We start from the raw sequence: 24381 nt of genomic DNA on the forward strand, positions 1-24381 counted from the left end.
GTCATGTTGTCCTTACCCAGAAACACAACAAACTCGGGTCATAGGTGGGGTTTGATGGATTGCAGGTGGCTCATGCTTCAGAATGCATGGGGGGGGGGGCTTTGTCACTGACCCCATGGGGGTGGCCGATCGCATGAGATTCGTGTTCAGACTGTCCTGCTTCAAACCCTGCATGGCTTCCCTTGTCCTACTGGACAGAGCTCAGACCAAATTCTTAGTGACCAGAGCCCTCCCTGAAGCTGTCTCAGCCCTGACTCCAAGCCATTCCCCAGGCCGCTCCACCCTCCTGGAATCCCACTGCCCATGAAGCTTCCCGAATGTGGATGTGGCCGCCCGCGGTGATGCTGTCTTCTCTGCCCTATTCCTGTGGCGTTAGGGTCTGTGGACTTGTAGGGGATTGCTGCTATGAATGGAGGGCCATCCTGGGTCTCCTAGGCATTATAAGCTCAAAAAAGGGGAGGGGCCAGAGATAATACCCTGTGTGGTCTTTCTATGCTGGGGATCTGCTGTTGCTGAAGAAATAGTAGTCAGATTACCAGTCTCCCCTAAAGCAGCACATCATCCCTCCTCCTCATGGGGGGAGGACTGAGCAAGAGCCCCCGAAAAAGCCCCAGGTGCCCAGGAAGGAAGAGCCCGAGAAGGAGCCGCTGTCCCTGAAGGTGCACGTGCCCTGGGGAAGTGCAAGGAAAAGTAGAAGTCAGTGACTCAGGGAGCATCCCTGTGGCCACTTGGGGATTTCGGTTCTAGAATGTCTCCTCTGACCTTGACTCCTAGGGAAAGCAGCCACGCTGAGTCTGTGGGCGGAAGGCCCTGGACTGCTGGGGTCACAGCGCTGCAGAGATGAGAATGCCCTAAAAGGTGGAGGGAGTCATTTAGAGCACTCTCCCACCCCCCCACTCCCGGGGCAGCTGCAGGATGAAACCAGGGCCCCTCGCGGAGGCCGGGCAGTGCGGGCTGGTGAGGGCTGGTGAGGGCATGGGGCTTCTCCAGCTTGTGTTCCCGCTTTTAAAGTGGGGGGAGGGGCTCCTGGAGGGCTTAGGTGGTTAAGAGTCCCGTCTGACCTTTGATTTCAGCTCAGGTCATGGTCTCAGGGTCGGGAGATCGAGTGCCCCCCACCCACCCATGGGGTACTCTGCCGTGAGTCTGCTTGAGATTCTCTCTCTCCCTCTGCCCTTCCCCAAGCTCTCGTGCACACGCATTCTCTCTCTCTTGCTCTCTCTCAAATAAATACATAAATAAATCTTTAAAAAAAAAGCAGGGGGAATTCTAAGAACCGAGCCTGTTTCTGAACTCAGGGATTCCTCACCTCTCCCACGCGTGGGTTCCCCCCTGCAACACCCTCTCCTCCTGTCTTCCCAGACTCCTTCCTGATTGTCTGTTTGGTTCTTCCTTGGGAATCCCCGATACAGTAGGGGTTCGTTTCCATCACACTGAAACTTAACGCCCCTCCTGTCCGTGCCTGTTCTTTTAGGGGCCAGGGTTCAGAAGAGTAAAAATAAACATCCAGAAGCGGGAGCGCGCGTGCTGGCGGGGCGTGGGAACAGAGAGGGCGGTAGCCACTCTGGAAACCGGTTTGGGCGTTTCTTTGAAAGTTCAGACGTGAGTTCACCACGCGACCCAGAAATTCTACTCACAGGCACCCGCTCAAGGGAAAGAGGAACCCGTGTCTGCACAAGGACTCATATGATAATGCTCGGAGAAGCTTTATTCACAGAAGCTAGAGACTGGAAGTGGATGAACGGATAGCAGCGTGGGGTGCATCCCGGCAGGGTGGCGCCCAGCGCCCAGAGGACGGGGGCCCTGGTGTGCGGGCACGTCCGCGGGGCTGGGGAGCGTGCCGCTTGGCGACAGAAGCAGACTTGAGACCCCACGGTGTGTGATTCCTTTAGGTGAGATGTCCAACGTCCAGAACGGGCCAATCTGCCCAGAGAGCCGGTCAGGGTTTGCTGGAGCTGGGGGGACAGGAGCAACCGCTAACGGGCATGATTTGGGGGGGCAGGGACATGGAAACACCCTAAAACTGGACTGTGGTGATGGTTGCACAGCTCAGTAAATTCGCTAACCATCTTTGCACTGGACATGCATCGCGGATAAGCATTGTAACACCTGCTCCGATAAAACCCCAACAAGGTTACTTTGAAAGCAGTGCCGTCGGTTGCTCGTGTGTGTTTCTGAATAGCTTGCTCCCTTCACTGGCTCTGGCACTGCTGGAACTTCAGGGCAGGAAATGGGTTCCTGGCCCTTTTCATGAGGGATATGGGAACAAGGACCACCCAGACGGACACTTTCTAAGCCACCTCGAGAGAGGACCATGGCAGTTCAAGTGCACCCACCCAGGTTCCTCGAAAACGGGGTTCTCCATCAGCAAACCCAGCCCAGACGAGAGGCCCCACCGGAGTCCTGTGCTTGCCGGGCTGGAACGGCGTCATAGTCCACAGGGCCTCCCACAGCCCCACTCCACCTGTTGGCCCGCTCCCTCCCGCCCACACTGCCCTGTCCCCTCCCCAGTGCGGGAGGGGGCCCTGGACGGGGGTGTGCTGGGATCAGCGGTGGCCAAAGGCTGCTGAGGCTGTTCCTGCCGGGCTCAGGGCACAGGGCCTCAGGGGCAGAGCTCTAAGTAGCTGCAGTTCACCCTCTGCACGTATCCGCCTCCCCACTGGGCATTGTCCAGCGTCAGGATGGCGCCCCCGGGGACCTCCCTCCCGGTGGCCAGTTTTGCGACCTCCCCGGGGACCAGTGCCCGGTCCCAAATGGCCAGGCCTGCTATGCTGCCCACGAAGGCTTCAGAGCTGTCAAACCCGCCCCCCATGCTGTCCTGCTCCTGGCCCAGCACAAAGGACCCTCCTGCAGGGATCTCATAGCCCTCCCTGAAGTGGGAGCGGGTGGCCACGAGGCTGCGGTCCACGTACAGCCAGTATCTGCCCAGGGTGGACATCCAGATGACACACACATGGTTCCACCGGCCGTCCAGCAGCAGCTGCAGGGGCAGCTCCCTGAAGGCCGGGTCTCGGATCACGAAGTGGATGGAGCCCGGGGCCAGGGAGTCCCTGCCGTGCAGCACAAGCTTGTTGTCATTCTCCTCCATGGCATAGGAGAGCAGGGTGCCCAGGCGGCCCGAGGCCGTGCGCACCCAGCTGCAGACAGATAGGGCTTGCAGGCCTGACGGGAAGCCGGGGCTGAGGAAGGCGGCGTTCCGGGTGGAGGTGTTCGGGAAGACCAGCACGGGGCCCACATCACAGGCTGGAAACGGGGAGAGTCAGCCCCAGCACCAGGCGGCGGCAGGAGTGTCCACACCGCTCCCGGGCATGGGCTTCAGACCCCGTGGCTGAGTCAGCACTGTGAGGCTGGCCGTGCAGGGTGCCATGGGTCCTTGCTGCACCATCACCCCATCCCACAGGTGGGAAGACTGGGAGCCCACGCAGTCTTACACCTCGGCGGGAGTGAGCCTCTGGACACGCCCCACAGCAGCGGGACCCCCGGCGTGAGCCTCTTGGGGCTGCCATCACGAAGCCCCACACACTCAGAGGCTCCAAACAACACGAATCGAGTATCTTCCAGTTCTGGAGGTCAAAAGCCAGACCCGGGTCCCCTGATGAAAATCATGGTGGATGCGGGGCTGGCTCCCTCTGGAGGCCCCAGGGAGAATCCTCTCCTGCCCTGTCAGCTTCCAGAGACGGCCCCTGCTTATGGATCGCGGCCCTGCCTGTGTCTTCAAAGTGCATCCCTCTAACCTCTGTCCCTGAGCTCACAGCTGCTTCTCTGACCTTCCTGCCTCGCCCCGGTGTCAATTCCAGCTCCCCTCCCGTCTCACAGTCTGTAATCACAGCCAGAAAGTCCCCTTGCCGCGTGAGGGGCCGCATCCACAGGGCCCAGGGGTCAGGATGTGAATGTCTTTGGGGCCATGCCCCTTCAGGTCTACCTGACAGAGGGGTCCATGGGGTGGGGTGAGGTCCAAGGTCCCAATCGGCAGGCTGAGGACCTGCATCTCTAACCCATTAGCCCACTGGACCCAAGGATGGAGGGCTCCCAGCCCCTCTCTTCCCCTCAGGGACCCCGTCAGAATCTAGGGCCAGCACAGGAGACTCATGCGGGCGATGGCTGGGGACGCGTCGTATTATCCCACCAGCCCTAATGAAGGGGTCACCAAGTGGGAGTTGGGGACCCCCCCAGCAGCACCCGACATCTGTGCACACCCACCCCAGGGCGCCGGGGGGCCCGAAGACAGGCCATCACCTGCACGCCCCCCTTTCTTCTGGGGGTGCACAGGGCTGTGAAGCCAGTGTCCTCTCCACACAGCTTGGGGGAGAAGGCTGTCCAGAGGGGACCAGAGGCCTGAGGAGGTGGGAGAGGGGAGGCGAGGCCGACGGAGTAAGGGCAGGCCATGGTACTTATTCTCTCCTGGTCTCTCGGGGGCCAAGCCCACTGGCTGCCCGGGCCGGGGAGCGCCCGAGTCCCCTGGAGACCACTGGCAGAGTCCTGAGGTGGGTCCCCAGTCTCAGGTGAAGGCCTGAGCGCCTGCCTTCCCCTCTGCAGCGTTGGGGAGCTGGAGCTCGGCAACCCAGGTGGGGTCGGGGGCCGGGCCGGGGTCAGCCCTGGGGCCATGGTGCCAGGGCAGGCCACCTGCAGCCGGCCCTTGAGAGCAGCCAGCCTGGCGCCCTGGCCCTGCACGAGGTGTGTGAGGCGAGCGAGCGTGTCCTGCAGGGCCCTCAGGTCCGGGGCCAGGCCGGAGAGGGCGCCCCTCTGCACCTGCGGCTCCTTCCCCTCCTGGGTGCGCTGCTTGCCCTTTTCACTCAGCGCAGCACCCAAGGCCAGCAGCCTGGACTCCACCTTCTGGCTTCTGCGCTGGGTCTTCTGCATCCAGGTCTTGAGGTGGCTCAGGTCGCCCTGCATGGCGGCCTGCGACTGGTTCACGGCCAGAGCCATGGCCTGGGTCTCGCGCACCAGGCTCTGGAACCGAGCATCGATGCCGTAGGACAGGTTGTGGTTACGGGCAAGGACTCGCAGGTGTGTTAAGGTCACCTCTTGGAGCCTCCGGAACTAGAGAGAGACACAGAGGGCCCGGAGGATGCGGGACAAGCCTTCCCGCTCACGCTTCTGGGTGCCTGTCGCGCACTGGCCACCATCCACACTGACTTGATCCCCAGGCGGCTGCGCGAGGGGTGGGCCCATGACCACACCCAGCCCCACGGCGGCCTCGCTCAGAGACGCCCACTCTGTGGGGTGTGGGCTTCAGGCCCCCATCTCCCCCACGACCCCCATGCCTCTCGCGCCTCCCACACCTCACCCCTGTGACGCTCAGGGTCCTGCCTGAGTGGACGTAGGGCAGGGTGGGCTTCGTGAGTGGTTTGTGGGGATCAAAGCAGGCAGAGCCTGCAGAGAGCTCCCAACCCCGTGCCCAGACGCCCCAGCACCCCTCCTGTAGCCCTCTCGGGGCTTCCCACACCACCGCCCGGCCCGACTCCCACCCTGTTCTCACTGTCAGTTGGCTTGACTTCCTAACAGCCCAACAGACCTTCTCTGCTGGTTGCCCCTGTAGGGGACCGTAGAGTCACTGATGGGAAGAACCCCCGCACTCCGTGTTTGCATCCCCAGAGCAGGACTCTTACTGCTCTGTTTCCGTGTCGGCTGTTGAATTTAACACACAGCTGCCCCAGGTGCTGGCTACACTCACCTGCCCTTCCAGTCTGCGGAGCCTCTCGAGAAATGGTTTCCTTTGCCCTGCAGGGCTGTATCCCTGTGACAAAGCCCCATGCAGACAGGCAGGCACAAAAATAAGGAGGGACAGGGCCTTCCTCCGCGGGCAGCCCATCCTGAGGAAGCGGAGAGAGGGCCGCTGGCTTTGCGCTGCTTGTTCCCACACAGCCCTCCCAGCTTTCCTTCTCCCACCCTGCCTGGGAGTCAGGTGCTTCCTACCACCTTAATGAAAAGCATCTGCCCTCCAGTCAGTGAGCTCTGGAGAGCTGGAGGTTCCCAAGGACACAAGCTTAAAACAGATGCAAACAGTTTCTCTGGAAAATAATTCTGGGTTCGAGCCGCAGCCTGGCTGGCTCAGAGGCAGACGGTGATTGCTTTAGCAGGGGCACATGGACTCAGCTCCCACCTCAGGGAGCTGGATGGGGCCGGGCCAGGGCCAGGGAGCCCCTGGAGCCAAGTCTGCTGTGGGGCCCAGCGTGCTGGCCCTGCACGGAGGGGACTGTGAGGCCCACCTCTCTCCCTCAGGTAAGGCAAAGGAAATGGGGTTGGGGGCCACCTTAATTTGTTTTGGGGTATAGGTTGTCTGGTGGGCTGAATGGTGGCTTCAAAATGGTAAGTCCAAGTCCTAACCCCGTGAATTCCCCTGTACCTGTGATGTGAGTTTATTTGGAAAAAAGGCCCTTGCAGACATCATTAAGGATCTTGAGAGGAGACCATGCTGATAGTTAGGGTGTCCTTACAAGAGACAGACACAGAGGAGAAGGCCGTGGGAAGACAGAGGCAGAGACTGGGGTGATGCGGGCACAGGGAGAGCCAGGAGCTGGACGAGGCAGGAGGGGTCCTCCCTGGAGCCTTGGGGAGCAGCACCCAGAACATGCTGACCTTGGAGCTGCATTAGTTACAGGTCATTGGTTGTGGCCTGGGGCCACTGACTCCCTTCCTCCCCTTGGGGGCTCTCTCCACAGTTCCCCCTGCTCCACCCTTGACCAGTCACTCTCCCAGGCCACACTGGATCCCCACATCCCGCTGCTGTCTCCCTCCCCTTGCGCTCTCCTAGGCCCTCGCACTCTCCTTGGCCCTGGGCTCCTTCACCTTTGTCCTTCTGCTGCCATTGAACTGGCACCTGGGGGAGAGGAACCATGCAGGGCTATTTAACTGACTCTGGTTTTATCCTGCTCCCTCCCTGCATCATGGTCCCTGCAGCGGTCCTGGGATGAGGTCCCCGCCTGCCCCACTTACTTAGACCATGGCTGGGTTGCCGTAACCAATGACCCCCATGGGGAAGCTTAAAACAATAAGTTTATTCTCAGGGGCGCCTGGGTGGCTCAGTCATTAAGCGTCTGCCTTCGGCTCAGGTCATGATCCCAGGGTCCTGGGATCAAGCCCTGCATCAGGTTCCCTGCTCCGCGGGGAGCCTGCTTCTCACGCTCCCACTCCCCCTGCTTGTGGAGCCTGCTTCTCACTCTCCCACTCCCCCTGCTTGTGTTCCCTCTCTCGCTGTGCTTTCTCTGTCAAATAAATAAATCTTTAAAAAAACAAAAAAACAAAAAAACAAGTTTATTCTCTTGCAGTCCTGGAGCCCCGTATCCTAGGGCCCTGCTCCTTCCTCTCCTCCCCAAGGCTCTGAAAAAGCTTTCATTCACGTATGTGGGCTTAGGACTTGGACCTAATTTTTGGGAACCACCATTCAGCTTATTACAGAGAGGTTTGAGGGGCTGGGGCATGGCACAGACTTGAGTGAAGGGACTCATGTGAATCTGGATAGAAAGCTGCTGGGTCCCCAGGGCTTCCTTGACCTGCAGCTGGTGAACACTCTGTTCACCAGCCCTGCCACAGGATGTGGTCAGCTGGCTCTCTGGGGACCCCCCTTTCCTGCGCCATGTGGGCAGCTGAACCCCTGCCATGTGACTGGCCTGAATTGAGTTCCACCACAGAAATAATGCACACTGGATTACAAAGCTTAGTACAAAAAAGGAATGTAAAATATCTCACTAATCGTCATACATTGTACAGGACTACATGTCGAAATGGTAACATTCTGGGTTGATTGGGTTAAATAAAATATATTATTGGGGCGCCTGGCTGGCTCAGTCTGTGGAGTGTGCAACTCTTGATCTTGGGGTCATGAGTTCAAGTGCCGTGTTGGGTGTGGAGGCTACTCAAAAAAAAAAAAAACAACAAAACCCATATACACATATAAAATTAAAATTAACTTCACCTGTTTCTTTTCGCTTTTTTTTTTTACTACCGCCACCTAGAAAATTTAACATCACATATGGGGTTCACATCCTATTTTGATTGGACAGCATTGCCCTGGAGAGAGACTGGGCATGTAGCTGTGTGTGGGTATGCACTGAGACAGGTGACTTTCCCCCAATCTCCATCATCTGTTCTTTTTTTTTTTTTAAAGATTTTATTTATTTACTTGAGAGAGAGAGAGAGACAGAGAGAGAGCATGAGAGGGGGGAGGGTCAGGAGGGTCAGAGGGAGAAGCCGACTCCCCGCTGAGCAGGGAGCCCGATGTGGGACTTGATCCCGGGACTCCAGGATCATGACCTGAGCCGAAGGCAGTCGCTTAACCAACTGAGCCACCCAGGCGCCCCCATCATCTGTTCTTTTTGAAAGAAGAATTTTAGTGGAAATTATACATATAACAAAATTCACTTTTTAAAAAGGTAACGCTAAAAGCGAGTTATTGAAATGTCCACAGGGACACCTGGCTGGTCAGTTGGTATAGTGTGTCTCTTCATTTCAGGGTTATGAGTTCAAGCCCCACACTGGCCATGGAGCCTACTTTATTTTTTTAAAGATTTTATTTATTTATTTGACAGAGAGAGAGAGAGAGAGCACAAGCAGGGGAGTGGCAGGCAGAGGCAGAGGGAGAAGCAGGCTCCCTGCAGAGCAGGAGAAGCCTGATGTGGGACTTGATCCCAGGACCCTGGGATCATGACCTGAGCTGAAGGCAGTCGCTTAACCAACTGAGCCACCCAGGCACCCTGAGCCTACTTTAAATAAATAAACTAACTTAAGAAAAAGAAAGAGATGAGATAAAGGTCTGCACATTGAATTGTGGGACTCTGAGGGTTCTGCCAGCTTCCAGAAAGGAGAAGCCACAGCCCCAGGTAGGAGGAGGGTGGGAGCTTCTTTAGCCTTGGGGAAAAACAAGAGCATCCTTTCCCCCATCTGTCAAAACAAGTTCCCCTCATCCACATACAGAGCTTCTTGCCCTTGACTGTCTCATGCTTAATATGAAGGCTAAGTGAAGGATCTCTATACATGGGAGCCTCTGACAGAAATCTGCCCAAACAGAAAAATGCAGAGAGCCAAGGAAAAGCTCTAAAGCATCTTAATTCCTACTCCCAGAAAGACAAGAAAAGCTTTGTGTCCGCAAGGCAAAAACATGGATGTTATGAGAAAAGGAAAAATCAACAAGGAAGAAGTTGCTCTTGAAGGATGAAAAGGAGGATTTTCCAAATAGGGCGCCTGGATGGCTCAGTCGTTAAGCGTCTGCCTTTGGCTCAGGTCATGATCCCAGGGTCCTGGGATCGAGTCCCATATCGGGCTCCCTGCTCCGCGGGAGGCCTGCTTCTCCCTCTCCTACTCCCCCTGCTTGTGTTCCTGCTCTCATTATGTCTCTCTTTGTCAAATAAATAAATAAAATCTTTAAAAAAAAAAGATGAAAACGAGGATTTTCCAAATAATTAAATCAGGAAAGCTGAAAGGCAAGTTTTAAGCAATTACCCAGAAAGTAGGGCAAAAAGACAAAGAGATGAAAAAAAGAGAGAGAGAGAAAGAAAACATGGCCTTCGAGGTCAATCCAATGAAAAGCAAGCGCAGAGAGTGAGACTAAAAAATGGGAAGATAGTCTGGGAAGGTGTCACAGTCAAGGGCATCCGTCTGTCTCAAGACGGCGCACCAGAGAGGGCCAGGTGTCTCGTCAAGTGTCAGAACCCCATGGAGGCGGAGAAGATTCTAGAAGTGTCCACAGAGGAAAAACCTGCTCAATGGGAAAGACTGAGACTCTCCTCAGAGAACTGAACGCTGGCTGCCAAAAATAGAGGAGCAAACCTTCACATCTCCAAGTGAAAATAATTTCCAATGAAAATTGTCCATTGAGCTCAAATGTGAACCTGCCTGGAGCAAATAACAAAGACATTTTTCAGACACGTAAAGGCTTAAGAGGCTTATCTTCCGTGCTTCAGGAAGCACCTAGTAGCCTGACAGGCTTGGGGAAAACAGCGGGTCAAGGTCGAACGAAGCTGCTGTAGGAAGTGGAGAGCGAGGCTCTCATCCAGAAGCGGACTGGGAGGAGTTCCCGGAGTCCCAGGAAGGCATCCTCCTGGACTCCCCGCATCCTGTCCCAGCCCACATCCCTCGGGAGCATCCCAGGCCAGCCCTCCTCCCCGCCAGGCCCACACCTGGGAGGCACTAGCCGCGCACCTGCGCTCCCTGCGCCCGCGGCTGCCCTCTACCGCCCGTTCTCCTGCCTGCACCCAGGGCGGGAATTCCAAAACGAGACTCCTCAGCCTGCCTCTTTTTTTTTTTTTTTTTTAAGATTTTTATGTATTTATTTGAGAGAGAGCGAGAACGCGCGCACGCGCGAAGGGGGGCGGAGGGCAGAGGGAGACAAGAAGAGAACAGAGAATCTCCAGCTGACTCCCGGACGGCCAGCGCGGAGCCCCACCCCGGGCCCTGTCCAACGACCCTGAGATCACGACCTCAGCCGAAATCAAGAGTCCCACGCTCAACCGACTGAGCCACGCAGGCGCCCACTGCCCAATTTTTCTTATCACTCTTTGCCATCGGACCTCTCGCTCCTGTACTTCATTTGTGCCCCTGATTTGTGAGCCAGGACTTGATCGGCTTCATTCTCCGCCCTGGAGGAGTGCTTGCTGTACTCAGCAGGCATTTAATGAGTGCATGCTGAGCTAATGCATGCTTCCCAGATTTCCCCGCAAGGGTAGTCCAGGCGGAACCGGCACCTCCCTGAGGTCTTCCCAGATCACCCCCGACGCTGCCCACCGCATATGCGCCAGGGTTAAGAGCAGTCATTGGAAAGTGGCCACCAAGGAACTGGATTTCGGCCAATTTTCACGGCCACTTACGGCTGGCTACCCCGCGTGGAACGGTGTTGCGCCTACCCCTGTCGGCCCCGCCCACCCCAGGGCTCCACCCACCCACCCAGGGTCACGCCCCCACTCGGCGCAGGCGCAGATGCGGCCGCCCGCCCCACGCTTCTTCCGGGTTCCGGGCTTCGCGGCAGATTCGTCGCGATCTGCCCGCGGGGTCCGGCCCCACAGACTCGAAAAATTCAGCGGCAGCTCTGCCAACGCACGGGGAGCTCGTGCTCCGCCGTCTCACGCTCTAGTCCGCGAACCGCGTGCGGAGCTGGGCCTCGGCGGCCGGGGCGAATCGGCGGAGGGGTGGTAGCGGCGGGGCTGCCCGTGAGCGCGCCGGCGAGACTCCGGGACCGAGTGGGTGCGCGCCTCCCCGAGACCCCCGCCCGTCGCTCCCCAGGCCCGTGCGCGCCCCGAGACCTTCTCCCGTCCCCAGACCTCCGCCCGCCCCGGAGACCCCTCCCGTCCCCCGAGGTCCCCTGCCCGTCCCCCGAGACCCCCGCCCACCCCGAGACCCTCTCCCGTCCCCAGACCTCCGCCGGTCCCACAGACCCTCTCCCGTCCCCCGAGACCCCCGCTCGCCCCGAGACCCTCTCCCGTCTCCAGACCTCCGCCCGCCCCGGAGACCCCCTCCCGTCCCCCGAGGTCCCCTGCCCGCCCCACGAGGCCTCTGCCTGCCGCGCCACCATGTGGACTCCCCGCGCACGCTGGGCAAGGAAGCGTGGGATGGGTTGGTCGCTGGCGTGTTATCCGGCCTGCGCATCTGAGCCCGCGTAGACCCGGCTGGGTGGGGAGGTGGCTCGTGGGGATTCTTCTTGGGCCCCTGATGCAGCCTTATTTAGTGGCTGGGTGCACTGGTGATAGGTGCCTACTTAATGGTACTCAACCCTGCAGGGGCACCTGACCCCCAATATGAGCACAGATGATTTTGGTTTCTGGGAGAGAAGGGAGTTTGGCAGATGGGTGATGCCTCAGGGAGTTAGAAGTGATCGCACGCCTGTAGTCCAGGGTCTCCCAGCCCCAGCACTGCTGACATCTAGGTTTGGATAAGCCTCTGCTGTGGGCGCTGTCCTGCGCATAGAGGACATTTACCAGGATGCCTGGGTTCTACCACCCACTCACTAGATGCCAATAGCACCCCACTTGTGACCCTGGGGCACAGTGCCCTACGGTAGAGGGTACCAAGCTGTGAACAGACTTGGTAGATGCTGGAGGGGGGGATACTGCTGGACAACAGCAGGGGTGAGGAGAGACTGGGGTCCCCAGAAGCTTAACAAGAGGGGCCAGAGGGTGGGGGTTCTGAGACCGGGCCCGCGTGGGTACCAAGGGCTCCGTGGACTTCTCATGTGCTTGTCCTGTGGCCTCCAGGATGGATCCAGCGCAGTCTGCAGTCACGCTCACCGTCCGGGAAGCACTTCATACCCTTTCCTCTTCTGAGGATGGCGGCCGCCTCCTTTCCACCCTGGGGGCCCTGAAGCGGTATCTCAGTGGAGCAGAGAACTCAGCCCTTCCCGGGGAGCAGGAGGAGTTTGCCAGGATGCACTTTTCCGCCGTTCTCCGATGTCTAGTGGGCAGGCTGAGCCCAGGCTGGCTGGAGCTTCTGCCCGACGGCCAGCTGGAGGACCTGTGGGCCAGCTTTTTCCTGGAGGGCCCTGCTGACCAAGCCTTCCTGGTGCTGATGGAGTCCATTGAGGGTGCTGCCGGGTGAGTGGGGTCTGATGATGGGGTCACTTGTAATGTCCGAAACACGAGTGTGGCCTGAAGGATTGCGAACCAGCAGGTTCTCCAGCTTGTGTGAGAATGTGGTGTCCTGAAAGGTGAGAGAAAAGAGCGTGCACCCGGCAGAGCGCCTGCAAAGCGCCTGCAAAGTTGAGGCGGTCTGTGTTGATCTCCTTTGCAGTGAAGAAGCCCTTGCCCTAGGTCCTGCCGCACTGGTGAAGGGAGGGAGCGGGAGCATTCCCATCCTGGTGGCTTAGCCAGTGGGTTGGCTCCAGACTGGGGTGACATCGGTAGGCAGTGGGCATTGCCATCCTCGTGGGGCCCTTTGCTTCACTCCGTGGCTCTCAGCTCCACAGGGAGGCCCCTCCCTGGGCCCCGCAGCACACTTGTGGGGACACCTTCCTCAAGGTGGTTCCCGGACTCAGTGTCAGAGCACGAGACAGTCCTGCCATGTGGCCTCTCGGCTGTGGCGCAGCTGGGTTTCAGCAGAGTCGGCGTGGATCGGGAGAGGAGAGTGGCAGCATCCAGTGACTCCATGGTGGGGAAGCTGCTCTGGGCCCCACCAGGGACTGGCTGTCTGGCAGTGGGATTTAGATACTCGTTGTCAGGTGCCGATTAAGCTGTGGGATTACTTGCTCTTCCTTTGGGCTGGGGACACTGAGGGTGGGGGCTCACGGCTCTGCCCTTCACACCTGCTCTTGCTTCAGCCCGAGCTTCCGTCTGATGAAGATGGCGCAGCTGCTGGCCAGGTTCCTGAGCGCGGGCAGGATGGCCGCGGTGATGGAGGGCCAGTCTCGGCAGCTGACGGAGCCGGCCTTCCGCCTGCTCCAGGAGACGCTCCTCACCAAGGTGGTGGGCTTGCCCGACCACCTAGGCAACCGTCTGCAGCGGGAGAACCTGGAGGCATTCCTCCCCCAGAATTACTTCCCTCTGCTCGGGGAGGAGATCATGCGGGTGCTGCAGGCGGTGGTGGACTCTCTCCGAGGTGCGGGCCCCTGCACACTGTCCTTCCAGCCATTTTCTCTGGCCACCATCCCGTTCCTTCCTCCCTCCCTCCCTCCGTCCGGGCTTTTCACGGCCTCGGGGCGCTTGGGATTCTCGGGGTGATACTGTTGGCAGGTCAGATGTTGTCTCCTGCATGGGGTGGTAGTGACCTGCATGCTGAGCTTCACCCACTTCTTGGCTATTGACCTTGAAGATGGAGCTGACCTTGATTCCTTTAGCTCTTGGTTGGACCCGTCGGTGAAGCCATGCAGATGGGGCTGCTCACGGCGGGGGCCTTCACGGAGCATCTTAGAGACCATATCACTCAGTCTGCTGTGGTTGGGGTCTTGGCGTCTGCGCCACTCTCTGCTCTCCCATCATGGGGCGCACACAGGGTCTCGCTGAGGCTGTGGAGTGGGCTCGTGTATGCTCACATCGTGTGCTCACACGTGTGCTCACATCGTCCCTGTGCCCGCCCTGCGAGGGAGGCCCCACCACTGCAGAGGGTCAGAGGGCCAGGGTGAGGCGAGGCGTGCCAGCGTCTGCTCAGCCAGGCCGCCCCTCCTCCTGCTCTGTGCTTGAGAAGCCTCCAGCGTGTTCTGAATGTGCCCAGAGCAAATCTAGATCACGTCTGCTTCTATTGGGAGGCTGCATCCGGTTCGTCTTTGTAGGAGCTCAGACGCCCCTCTTTAGGTGGCAGATACTCCGTTTCCTTTCGTGCACGTCTGGACTGTCTCGTGGTGGGCACCGCCATCGTGGGGCTGGTGGGCCCGGCCTCCCCTCTCCCCATGCCCCGTTTCCTCCCTGCGGGCGGCTCAGACGTGCCCCACGGGGCTCACTGCCCTGGCCTGCCCCTCGGTGCCGCCTCCGCCCCGTGCCACGACACTGGGCCATACTCCGTGGGATCATCACGGGCGATTAAGCAGGCGGAGTGTGAAATTATGGTGGGTGCTTCCAGCCCGAGACAGTGCTACTGAGGTTTCAGTTGGAACTAGACGGAGAGAAACGGTGTTTTTACAAGGCAGAGATGCCCATACAGACGTGAGGTCTGTTCCCACCTAGTCAGGTGTCTCGTGGACTTACCGCTGCCCTGCTTTGAGATCCCGCTTTCCTTCCCGTCCCAGGTGGCTGGGACTGCTCCGTCTCCTTCCTGTCTCAGGTGCTCGGGAAGGCCTGTGTCCACGGGAGACAGAGTGAGTGTTCCCTGTCCCGGGAGGAGCCGTAGTCCTTTGCGGACGTCTCCCCGCCCTTCCTGCAGCCGTCCCGGGCGGGGGCGGGCAGCGCAGTTCCCTTGTGGAGCCTGGGCCCCTCTCCTGGGCCCGGCGGACCCATGGGCTGTAGACACTGGGTGCCGCACGGCCCCGAGTTCAGGGCCTCTATGTCTTCTCCTCAGAGGAGATCTTGGGTGTGCTGGTGCCGCGGCTGACGGCGCTCACCCAGGGCAGCTGCCTCTGGCGGCGCGTGTGCTGGCGCCTGGTGGAGTGTGTGCCCGACCGGGCCATGGAGGCTCTGCTAACGGGACTGGTGGAAGCCGCCTCGGGGTAAGGAGCCAGGGGGGGCAGGAGGCGGGCCTCCAGGGACAGCAAGTCTCCCGTCCCTCGTACGTGCTGTGAGCTCACGCCGAGAGGCCGTGCTCCTTTGTCACCCCCGACTAGATGCGGCCAGAGCAGGGGAGGGACATCCGCTAGTGTGGACGTGCTGGGCTGTCCCTGGGAGGAGGGAGCATCAGGTGTGATTCAGAGCTGGGGCGTGGGCCCCGGGCTCCCAGTGCTTAGTGCGGAGCTGGGGACGTCTGGAGTTCACGCTCTGCCCTCTGCCCCCGCCTGTGCCTCGCAGGCCCGACGTCCTCTCGCGGCTCCTGGGGAACCTGGTGTTGAAGAGTAAGAAGGCCCAGTTTGTGATGACCCGAAAAATTCTGTTCCTACAGTATCGATACTCGGTGAGACTGGGGTAAGGGGGTGGGCTGAGGGCCACCCCAGGGCCCAGAAGTGACCGTAGCGTCTGGAGCTGAGCTCGGTTGTCCAGGAAGCACTGCTGACCCTCAGTCCAGACCAGCCTCTGCTCCGGGACCCCTGGGCAGATGGTCCTCGGCCTGTCATGTGGGCAACTGGTGTCTGCCTGGTTGGCAGTGACTGGACGCCCGGCCTCTGTCGTAGACGCCCATGCTACAGAGCCTGCTGGGGTACCTGGCCATGGACAGCCAGCGGCGCCTGCTCCTCAGACAGGTAAGTGCGGCCAGGCCCTCCACCCCTGGTGTGCTAGGACCACCTTCTGCTGGGAAGGGAAGGGAGGGGGCCCCTGCCTGGAGCAGAGGGTGCCGGCTAGAGCCTCTCGTGGGCTGGCAGTGGGTGAGGGTGCCGGCCAGGTCAGCGGCGCCGTGCAGGGAGGCAGGCGGGGCCGTGTGACCGCCCGCGCCGCCCACCAGGCGCTGAAGGAGCTCCTGGAGACGTGGGGCAGCCCCAGTGCCATCCGCCACACGCCTCTGCCGCAGCAACGCTACGTCAGCTCGGCCCTGCTCATCTGCCTGGCGCACCTGCAGGACACGGAGCTCCGGGACAGCCGGGACGGTGAGCAGGCGGGCCCCTGCCCCAGCCCCATGCCTGTCCCCACGCGCCACCGGCGCTCAGTGTGTGGCTGTCGGGGCTTCCAGAGCTGCTGGCTAGCCTCATGGCGGGAGTAAAGACTCGTCTGGACAGCAGCCTGCCCGCTGTGCGCCGCCTGGGCATGATTGTGGCCGGAGTAGCCAGCACCCGGATCCACCCTGACGGGCCTCCCTTGAGGTTCCAGGTGAACGAGGGCGGCACCCTCAGTGTTGCCCCGCCCCAATGTCACCACGTCTTCCTGGGTCCAAGCCACGGCCCCTGCATGCTGGTGTGGAACAGGGCCTGGGGGCCCCGCTGAGGGCCTCACCTCGAGGGGTGGGGGTGTAGCCCCCAGGCGGATTCCCTGGGGCGTCCGCAAGTGTTCCCTCTGGACAGGACTCAGGCATGCTGGACAGGTGTCCCCTCCCCTCCACCTGTGGAGCCCCCCAGGATGTCCTCGGGGGATTCTGGTCCCTCGGGAGGGTGGGCTCCCCCGGCCTTGCACACCCAGTGCTGCCCGCTGCCCTGCGTAGACTCGCAGAGTCGTGGGCTATGCTAGAGGCAGCAGGGGCCGTGGGCCTGCCCGCCCGCCCCGGGCCGGCTCCAGCCTCTGTGCGTTGCAGTACGAAGAGGATGAGCTGAGCCGCGAGCTGCTGGCCCTGGCGGTGCCCCCGCCTGTGGCTGACAGCCCCTCGGAGGTGGAGGCAAGGTGAGGGTCTCCATGCCCCGTGGTCCCCGAGCTCTGGGCGTGGTTGCTGGACAGGGCCTGTTCCCGCACGCGCGTTACCCCATCACCTTGTCCTCCTGGACTCCAGTAGCTGAGACATAAGCGAAGAAGCGCAGGGTGGGGACAGGGAGAGCACTTCCCAGGGAAGGTGGCTTCCAGGGCCAGAAGCTTGTGTGGGGCCTCCTCGAAGGGCTCCTTCTTTGTTCTCCAAAGCCCGGCTGTAGAGACCCCTGACAGAGGGAGCACGGACGATGACGTCCCCCAGGCCCAGTCGGAGGGCTCGGGCTCTGACCTGGACAGGTAGGGGCTGGTCTCAGGTGGAAGCCGCAGACGTGGGGGAGCAGAGCCCCGTGCATGTGAGCGTGGGAGCAGACGGCCCGCGCTGTGTGGAGGTCGCAGGTCAGCTTTGCAGCGCCGCTCTTCTCAAGCACCCTAATAGGAAAAGTCTGCTGTTCCTGAGGCTTCGGGGACTTGGGGTTAATGCCAGTGGCTCAGGAGCACGGCCTGCCTGTTGCCTGCTCCTGGGTGATGGGCCGGCCCCGCGGGTCTCTGCTGCTTCCCTAGTGACGATGAGCTTGTCCCCTATGACATGTCGGGGGACCAAGAGCTGAAGAGTGGGAAGGCACCTGCCTATGTCCGGGACTGCGTGGAAGGTGGGTCTCTTCCCCGGCGGGAGCCCCACCAACCCCTGCCCTGGGGTGGCTGAGCCCTGGGAACTGCCCGTGGCCTGGGACTTGCCTGCCTCCGCCCAGCGCCCAGACCCTGGCCGTCAGCTTTGCCTCACACGAGGTCAGGGCTGAGGACCAGCATGGGCCCGTCTGTTCTGTGTAGCCCTGACCTCATCCGAGGACTGGGAGCGCTGGGAGGCAGCCCTGCGAGCCCTCGAGGGGCTGATTGTCAGGAGCCCGGCTGCTGCCCGCGAGGTGAGGGAGGGCTATGTGTCTGCCTGGGAGGCCCGCACGGCTGGGGTGGGGAGGCAGAGGGCAGGTGGGGGGCTGAGGCACGCTGACCCGTGTGTGCAGGTGAGCGTGGAGCTGGCCAAGGTGCTCTTGCACTTGGAGGAGAAGACGAGCGTGGTGGGGTTTGAGGGGCTGCGCCAGCGAGCCCTGGTGGCTGTCGTGGTCACAGACCCAGCCCCGGTGAGTCCCAGGGGTCGGGTGGTGCTGCGGTCCTGCCACGAGGCAGCGTCTGCACGGGGGCCCTAGCCCTGGGTGGTGGCCCACAGCGGCCTTTCGTGTGCCCGGCTCAGGTCGCAGAGTATCTGACCTCACAATTCTACGCCCTCAACTTCAGCCTCCGGCAGCGCATGGACATCCTGGACGTGAGTGCCTGGGGCCCTCTGTCCACTCGTCAGGCCCAGGTGCCCTCATGAGGGGAGGGGAATGCGTACTTGCCAAAAGCTACGTGGCCAGGACCAGAGGCCTCCCCAGGTCCCTTGTTGCTGGACCTGAGAGGCTGGGACCGGCACCCATCTGGGGTTGTCTTTTTTTTTTTTTAAAGATTTTATTTATTTATTTGAGAGAGAGAGAGAATGAGAGACAGAGAGCACAAGAGGGAAGAGGGCAGAGGGAGAAGCAGACCCCCTGCTGATCAGGGAGCCCGATCCGGGACTCGATCCCGGGACACCAGGATCATGACCTGAGCTGAAGGCAGTCGCTTAACCAATTGAGCCACCCAGGCACCCCATCTGGGGTTGTCTTGACAGCGCATGGGATTCAGTGGAGGCTGCGTGCGTCCTTTACGTTAGACAAAAGCTTTATTGAGATAGAATTCCTATGCAATACGACTCCCCATCTTAAGGTGAGCAAAATGCGTCCTGTCCACATGATGAAACCTTACTCAGCCTTATGAAGAAAGGACGTTCTAACACCTGCCACCATGTGGCAGAACCTACCAGACAGTGCTCAGTGGAAAAGCCGGTCCCGAGAGGAGGGTGGTGTAGGGCTCTGCCTCCACGAGGTCGTTGGGGTCAAAATCAGACAGGAAGTGGATGGTGGGGAGGGCGTGTTTCACAGGGACGGAGCTCCTGTTTGGGAAGACGGAGGGGTTCTGGAGATGATGCTGGTGATGGCCAGGTGAGGTGAACTTGCTGCCGCTGAGCTGTGCACTCACCACGGTCACGGCACTGAACAGGGTCATTGTGTCCGTGCTTGCTGCTCAGTGGCATTTGGTCCTTGACTGTGTCGTGTGACCTCAAAGGAACGGCCCTTGGCATGCACTGCCCGGGCGGGTGCCTGCAGCATCAGGCTGCCGTCTGTGGCCTTGACTGTGCCAGGGCATCCCACACGCGTCCCAGGGCCCATCCGTGCACAGCCTGGGCCAGAGCTTCTTCCCTTTTCCCAGGTGTCTGGGCGCCAGATTGGATGAGGTTCTGGAATAGAAGGGGCTCTGGGTATAGGAGCCAGGCTGCTGGGCTGTTGCCAGGGGGCCGTCCAGCTTTCCCTCCTATCACCCACACAAGTGCGGTGACGCTGGGGTACTCAGAACTGATGTTCTGCGTGGTCCCCAGAACGTCCTCCGGCACCGCCTGTGGGCTGATGGCGCCCGTGGGGCGAAGGGCTCGAGGCCACTCAGTTTACTTTGAATTTTGGAAAATGCCATCCTTCCCTAGAGTAATGACAGCTGCCTTGGGTCTTCTTTAGGTCCTGACTCTGGCTGCCCAGCAGCTGTCTCGGCCTGGGCGCCTCCCCAAGGCTCCCCAGTGTGGCTCCCCGAGTCCCGCCTCCCAGCCCAGCAGCACCCAGGCTCCCGCCTGGCGGGCAGTCGTGCAGGAGCGGATCAGAAGCAAGACCCGGCGGTTCTCTCAGGTCAGCTGGGACCCGGCTCAGGTCCTCGGACCTGAGTGGGAGCTGAGTGGTCGGTGGCCTCTAGGGGCTGCCTGCTTGGGGGCGTTCTGTGAAGGGAGTTTTGGGTACAAACTGAGTGAGGGACACATGCTGTAGGGTATCAGAGTGAAGTGGTTTTAAAACGGGACTGCAGACGTGGGCGTGAAAACAGCCTGAGGAATCCTGCATCAGCAGGAATGGACCTGGCGTGTGCTGGGTCATCGTGTGCTGGGTCATCGGGGTCCACTCGGGGCTGTCACGGGGGCCGGGAGCTGCTTGCGCCCCACGGCGCACGGGACAGTGCCCACAGTGGGAGTCCTGCCTGGGGGAGGGGCCTGGCACCTTGAGCACCGTGTGTTTGCAGCGCTCTCCCAGGTGGGGGCCGGATGCTGGCCCCAACGAATTCAACTTGGTGGCTGGCTACTTCTTCTTCCCCCTCATTCGGCACTTTGACAGGTGAGCGGGAGGCCTGCATGCCCTTGCGGACAGGAGACTTCCCAGCGTGGAGTCTGCGGTCCTGCAGCAGGGTCATGACCTGGGTTGGGCAGGCGATGTGGGGGTGTCAGGTGCCACCGTTTCACAGATGACGGGCTCTGGCCGGTGGGGCTGGAGCCACACTGTGGTGCCTCGCCGCTCCGCCCGGTCTGCATCTGTCTGTCCAACGCCTTCCCCTCGTGACTCTGGGTCACGCATGGGGACGGGCAGTGAGGAGGGGCGTCCGGGGCCCCGGGTGTCCCTCAGTGGCCCAGGGGCTTGGGAGCCAGCTCCGAGTGCCCAGCCTGCACGTTCACTGGTTCTCTGTTTTAGGCCTCTGGTGACCTTTGACCTTTTGGGAGAGGACCAACTGGTTCTTGGGAGATTGGTCCACACCTTAGGGGCCCTGATGTACCTGGCTGTGAACACCACGGTGAGGGGGAGGTGGTAGCTGGTGGCTGTCCCCACAGAGGGCCTCACCTTGGACCCAAGCACAGGCTCCAAGGTGGGGTCCGCTTCTGGGTGCCAGGACCCCTGCCCACTGGTCTCTGTGGTTTCAGGTGGCTGTGGCCATGGGCAAGGCCCTCTTGGAGTTTGTGTGGACCCTTCGCTTCCATGGTGACGCGTGAGTGGCCGTGGGGCTGAGGGCAGTGGTCCCATGTGGACACAGAGACGGGGTTCCAAATCCTGCTGTGATGTGGAAAGCAGGAGGTGGGGGGCGGCTCCTAGGTTGGCTTGGCACTTCCTAAGCAGGAAGGAGCAGGGTGGGGTCGAGCATGCTTTGGTTGCCTGTGTGTCTGCTGTACCCCGAGGAGAAATGGGGTCTTCCTGGCCTGGGGCTCCATCAGGACTCAGACTTCTGGCCTTCTTCGTCAGCTATGTGCGCCGGGGCCTGCTGTCCGCAGTCTCCTCTGTCCTGCTCAGCGTTCCGGCCGAGCGACTGCTGGCCGACCTGCCTGATGAGCTGCTGGAAGCCCGGCCCTGGCTGGCGGGTGAGCACCGGGCCCCCAGCCATGTTGGCGAGGCGGGAGGGAGGAGGCTGGTGCAGCCTGGAGGGTCCCCACAGCCATCAGGGCATGGGGCGGTGGGGACCTGGCTGTTGTTGGGTCACTTTGTGGAGGTGCTGCAGGGGGACCCAAAAGAAGGTGCCCTAACGTGGGAGATGAGGCTGTATTTGTTCTGGAAAATTCCAAATCGGCAGTAAGGTTACAAGAGCCATACAGCGAGCACCGTGTAACCTCAGCAGGTTTGCCGATTAGCAATTTTTTTTTTTTTAAAGACTTTACATAAGTAGGCAGACAGGCAGGCAGAGGGAGAGGGAGAGAGAGAAGCAGGCTTCCCGCCGAGCAGGGAGCCCAATGTGGGGCTCAATCCCAGGACCCTGGGATCACGACCTGAGCCGAAGGCAGACGCCCAATGACTGAGCCACCCAGGCGCCCCTGCCGATTAGCATTTTGACAAACTTCGCACCCCGTCAAGATTTTTTGAAAAGTCTGCTGGAGCCAGCATGACCTCCCACCTACAGGCACTTGAGTTGCCCAGAGCGAGCGCACACCTTTCCACTCTCGGGGCTCACGGCTGGGCCTCTATGGTCTGATGTGCTGCCACGCTCGGAGGCCCAGAGGTCTGATGACGGCCTTTGTCTTTCCTTTCTGTGGGACCCGGGCTCCAGGCAAGGGCCCCTTTTGTCGTGTTGGTCGGTTTGCAGAGCGCCCTTCAGTGTGGCTTTCTCTGATCACATGTGTCGGGATGGCTCAGGGCCTCGTGCTGCAGGCATGCAGCGTCCTGAGTCCCAGGATGGGTCCCCCTGCCTCCCTGCCACCATCGCCCCAAGGGGAGGCAAAGGCCTTTGCTGGGGTCTGAGGTGCTGCTATCTCGGGGGCGGGGGCAGCCAGGACACGCCGGGCCCCGCGGGGGCTTGTGCAGGAAGACTTCCCTGACAGGAAACCAAGGAGGGCTGGCCTGCGCGGCCAGGTGGCGCTGCTGACGTCCCGCTTTCTCTGGGCCTGGCAGATGTGGCGGAGCAGGACCCCGATGAGGACTGTAGGGTGCTGGCGGTGAAAGCGCTCCTGCTTCTGGAGAAGCTCAGAGACACACTTGTCCCGCTGTCGTCTCCTTAGTCCCTGCTCAAGAAGGCCCTGCCCCGCTGGGGCTAGCCCGGCTGGCCTGAGGGCTCTGCCAGCAGTCCACGCGAGGGCCTCCGGTGCTGCCCCCGTGGACAGGGCCACCTGAACGTGGCCCAGGGGTCCCGAGGAAGGAGGGAGCCACTGGGGCCCCTGCGGGCTGCTTCTTAGCCTGTCCCCAAGCCCCTTCCTCACCTGAATGCAGACTTTAAAAAACCACAAAAAGGAAGAATAAAAAGGAGCTGCAGGTACTCACGCCCACGCCTCGTGGCTCTCACTGCTCGGGCAGGGTCCACAGTGCCTCAATGGGCCCTCCGAAGGGGCACAGGTGTTGGCAGCTGTGGAAGGAGCTGGGGGTGGGAGAGCCCAAGGTCCCCCTCCCTGCCCTGAAATGGCCTGAGGCCGGCCCCTCCCTGCAGGAGCTGGAGACAGAGCTGCACCCGCAAGGCTGCCTCGTGGAGGAAACCCGCCCCGCACAGGCCACCGTGTCACCTGGGCAAGGCCACCCCCATGTCCATTCCAGTGGACACCAGGCCCTGTGGTCAGGAATGGTGCGTCCCGCTGGAAATTGTTAGTTGTGCTCTTAGGTGCCTGCCTGCGTGCTGGGACGAGGCGCGGTGAATATACTAACACGCACAGTCCATCGAGTTCTAGTGTTTTAGGTTTTACAATTTGTACTTGGGAGACTGTCACGGAAAAGATGAGCCAACTCCCTTCCTAGTAAAGGGACCGCAGGAGCTAGGAATGCCGGAAGGACACACGATTGCCCCTTCTAAGCAGGATAGCCAGTGCCCTGGGCGTCAAATACCAGTTTATATTTCAACAAGAAAGTCAGGCTCTTGCTACCAACCCCGGAAAGTTCCAGAGGAGCTTGCAGCAGCGGCCGTCAGGGGTCACTCTCCACCTCTTCCACCACCTCCTCGTCTACTTCCTTGTGGTCCTCCACGCTGTTGTGGCGGATGTGCTCAGGCACGGTGCGCACCAGAGGGATGCCCAGGCCCTGGTGCACGGCATCCACGGTCCGCTGGTTCACGTAGTAGGACATGTTGGCAGAGGGCACTCGCTTCCGCATCTCCTCCAGGTACCTGTAGGCCTGGGTTGGGACAGCCGTTACCAGGTTAGTGCACAGCGAAAACCAAAGAGCCCACACCCTCTGTCCGGGGCGGTGAGTTTCCTGGACACCCACCCCGTGCCTTCACAAGAGGGGCCTGGGGACAACTGTCTATGACTGCACAGCCTTTCCGAGGGCTGGCGGTGTCCAAAGCTTGGGCTCTGACTGTGCTGTCGGCTGCGGTTAGCACCCCCAGCTGAGCAGGAAAGCCCTGTGAGCAGCCTGGGTTGGAGGACCCGAGTGTTTGGGGGCCACGCTCCCTGGAGGAGACGTGAGGGAAGGAGGCATTCACACTGCAGATGGCTTCAGGGTGGCAGGGCAGGTGGCCAGTGTATGCCGTCCACCTGGTTTTCTCTGACCAAGCATCAAATCTGCCCCAACTTGTCTGAATCTCTTGTATATATGGTTCTTGATCATAAGCCAGTAAACCGTGGAGCTGTCAGTGGTTTTCCTGTGGAACTTACTCTGGTTCTGCCAGTGGGAATATGTGGGAGAGCCTGGGGTTGAGGGACCTGAGCCTCCCACAGAGCACCACACTTATATCTGCCCACACCTGTCCATGCGTGCCTATGCCTGCCCACGCCTGCTATACCTGCCTGCACGTGCCTACACCTGCCCGCACGTGTCCGTGCCTCTCCACGCCTGCTATACCTGCCCACACCTGTCCACACCTGGTATACCTGCCTGCATGTGTCCACACCTGTCCACGCCTGCTATATCGGCCCACACGTGCCTACACCTGCCTGCACGTGTCCGCACCTGCCCACGCCTGCTACACCTGCCCGCACCTAAGCATGAGGAGAGGAATAGGTCTCATGTGGCTTCTAACACTTACCACCAAGTTCAGATGTGATCAAAATTTCTAAGCTTTAAAAATTTTTTTTTAGGGGCGCCTGCGTGGCTCAGTTGTTAAACGTCTGCCTTCGGCTCAGGTCATGATCCCAGGATCTGGGGATGGAGCCCCGCGTCGGGCTCCCTGCTCCGCGGGAAGCCTGCTTCTCCCTCTCCCACTCCCCCTGCTTGTG

The 24381-nt window shown here is 60.5% G+C and overlaps 3 protein-coding genes across 9 annotated transcripts in view; 1 reads left to right on the top strand and 2 right to left on the bottom strand.

The window, feature by feature from the left end:
• Positions 1-2599: 2599 nt before the first annotated feature.
• PTX4 (pentraxin 4) lies at positions 2600-6468 on the bottom strand. Its single transcript, XM_035022461.1, has 3 exons — positions 5672-6468; positions 4389-5037; positions 2600-3240 (listed from the first exon to the last, which is right to left on the bottom strand). Exons 1-3 carry the CDS (start codon positions 5807-5809, stop codon positions 2600-2602), a joined length of 1428 nt encoding a protein of 475 aa, XP_034878352.1. The 5' UTR covers positions 5810-6468.
• A 4471-nt stretch (positions 6469-10939) lies between these two features.
• On the top strand, positions 10940-23185 carry TELO2 (telomere maintenance 2). 7 transcript variants are annotated; one of them, XM_035021896.1, is made up of 21 exons: positions 10940-11172; positions 12180-12515; positions 13238-13515; positions 14639-14707; positions 14908-15055; positions 15351-15453; positions 15671-15739; positions 15940-16081; positions 16165-16301; positions 16720-16805; positions 17037-17123; positions 17388-17476; positions 17655-17746; positions 17846-17962; positions 18049-18144; positions 19466-19630; positions 20013-20104; positions 20456-20555; positions 20683-20747; positions 20999-21114; positions 22665-23185. In XM_035021896.1, the coding sequence occupies exons 2-21, from the start codon at positions 12181-12183 to the stop codon at positions 22964-22966; spliced, it is 2688 nt and encodes an 895-aa protein (XP_034877787.1). In that variant the 5' UTR covers positions 10940-11172; position 12180; the 3' UTR covers positions 22967-23185. The 7 variants fall into 7 exon arrangements, 5 of the variants coding, with proteins under 5 accessions (XP_034877787.1, XP_034877789.1, XP_034877788.1 ...); XM_035021898.1 differs by having other exon boundaries at positions 18073-18144; XM_035021897.1 differs by having other exon boundaries at positions 10940-11168.
• IFT140 (intraflagellar transport 140) overlaps positions 22889-24381 on the bottom strand; it is a 75889-nt gene continuing 74396 nt past the window's right edge. Inside the window, exon 29 of the mRNA XM_035021894.1 lies at positions 22889-23338. Coding sequence (XP_034877785.1) covers positions 23132-23338 — 207 coding nt within the window. The 3' untranslated portion in view covers positions 22889-23131. The remainder of the gene's footprint in view (positions 23339-24381) is intronic.

This window comes from Mirounga leonina, unplaced genomic scaffold (assembly GCF_011800145.1).
Source record: "Mirounga leonina isolate KUSES-001 unplaced genomic scaffold, KU_Mleo_1.0 Mir_175, whole genome shotgun sequence".
Classification (NCBI taxonomy): Eukaryota; Metazoa; Chordata; class Mammalia; order Carnivora; family Phocidae; genus Mirounga; species Mirounga leonina.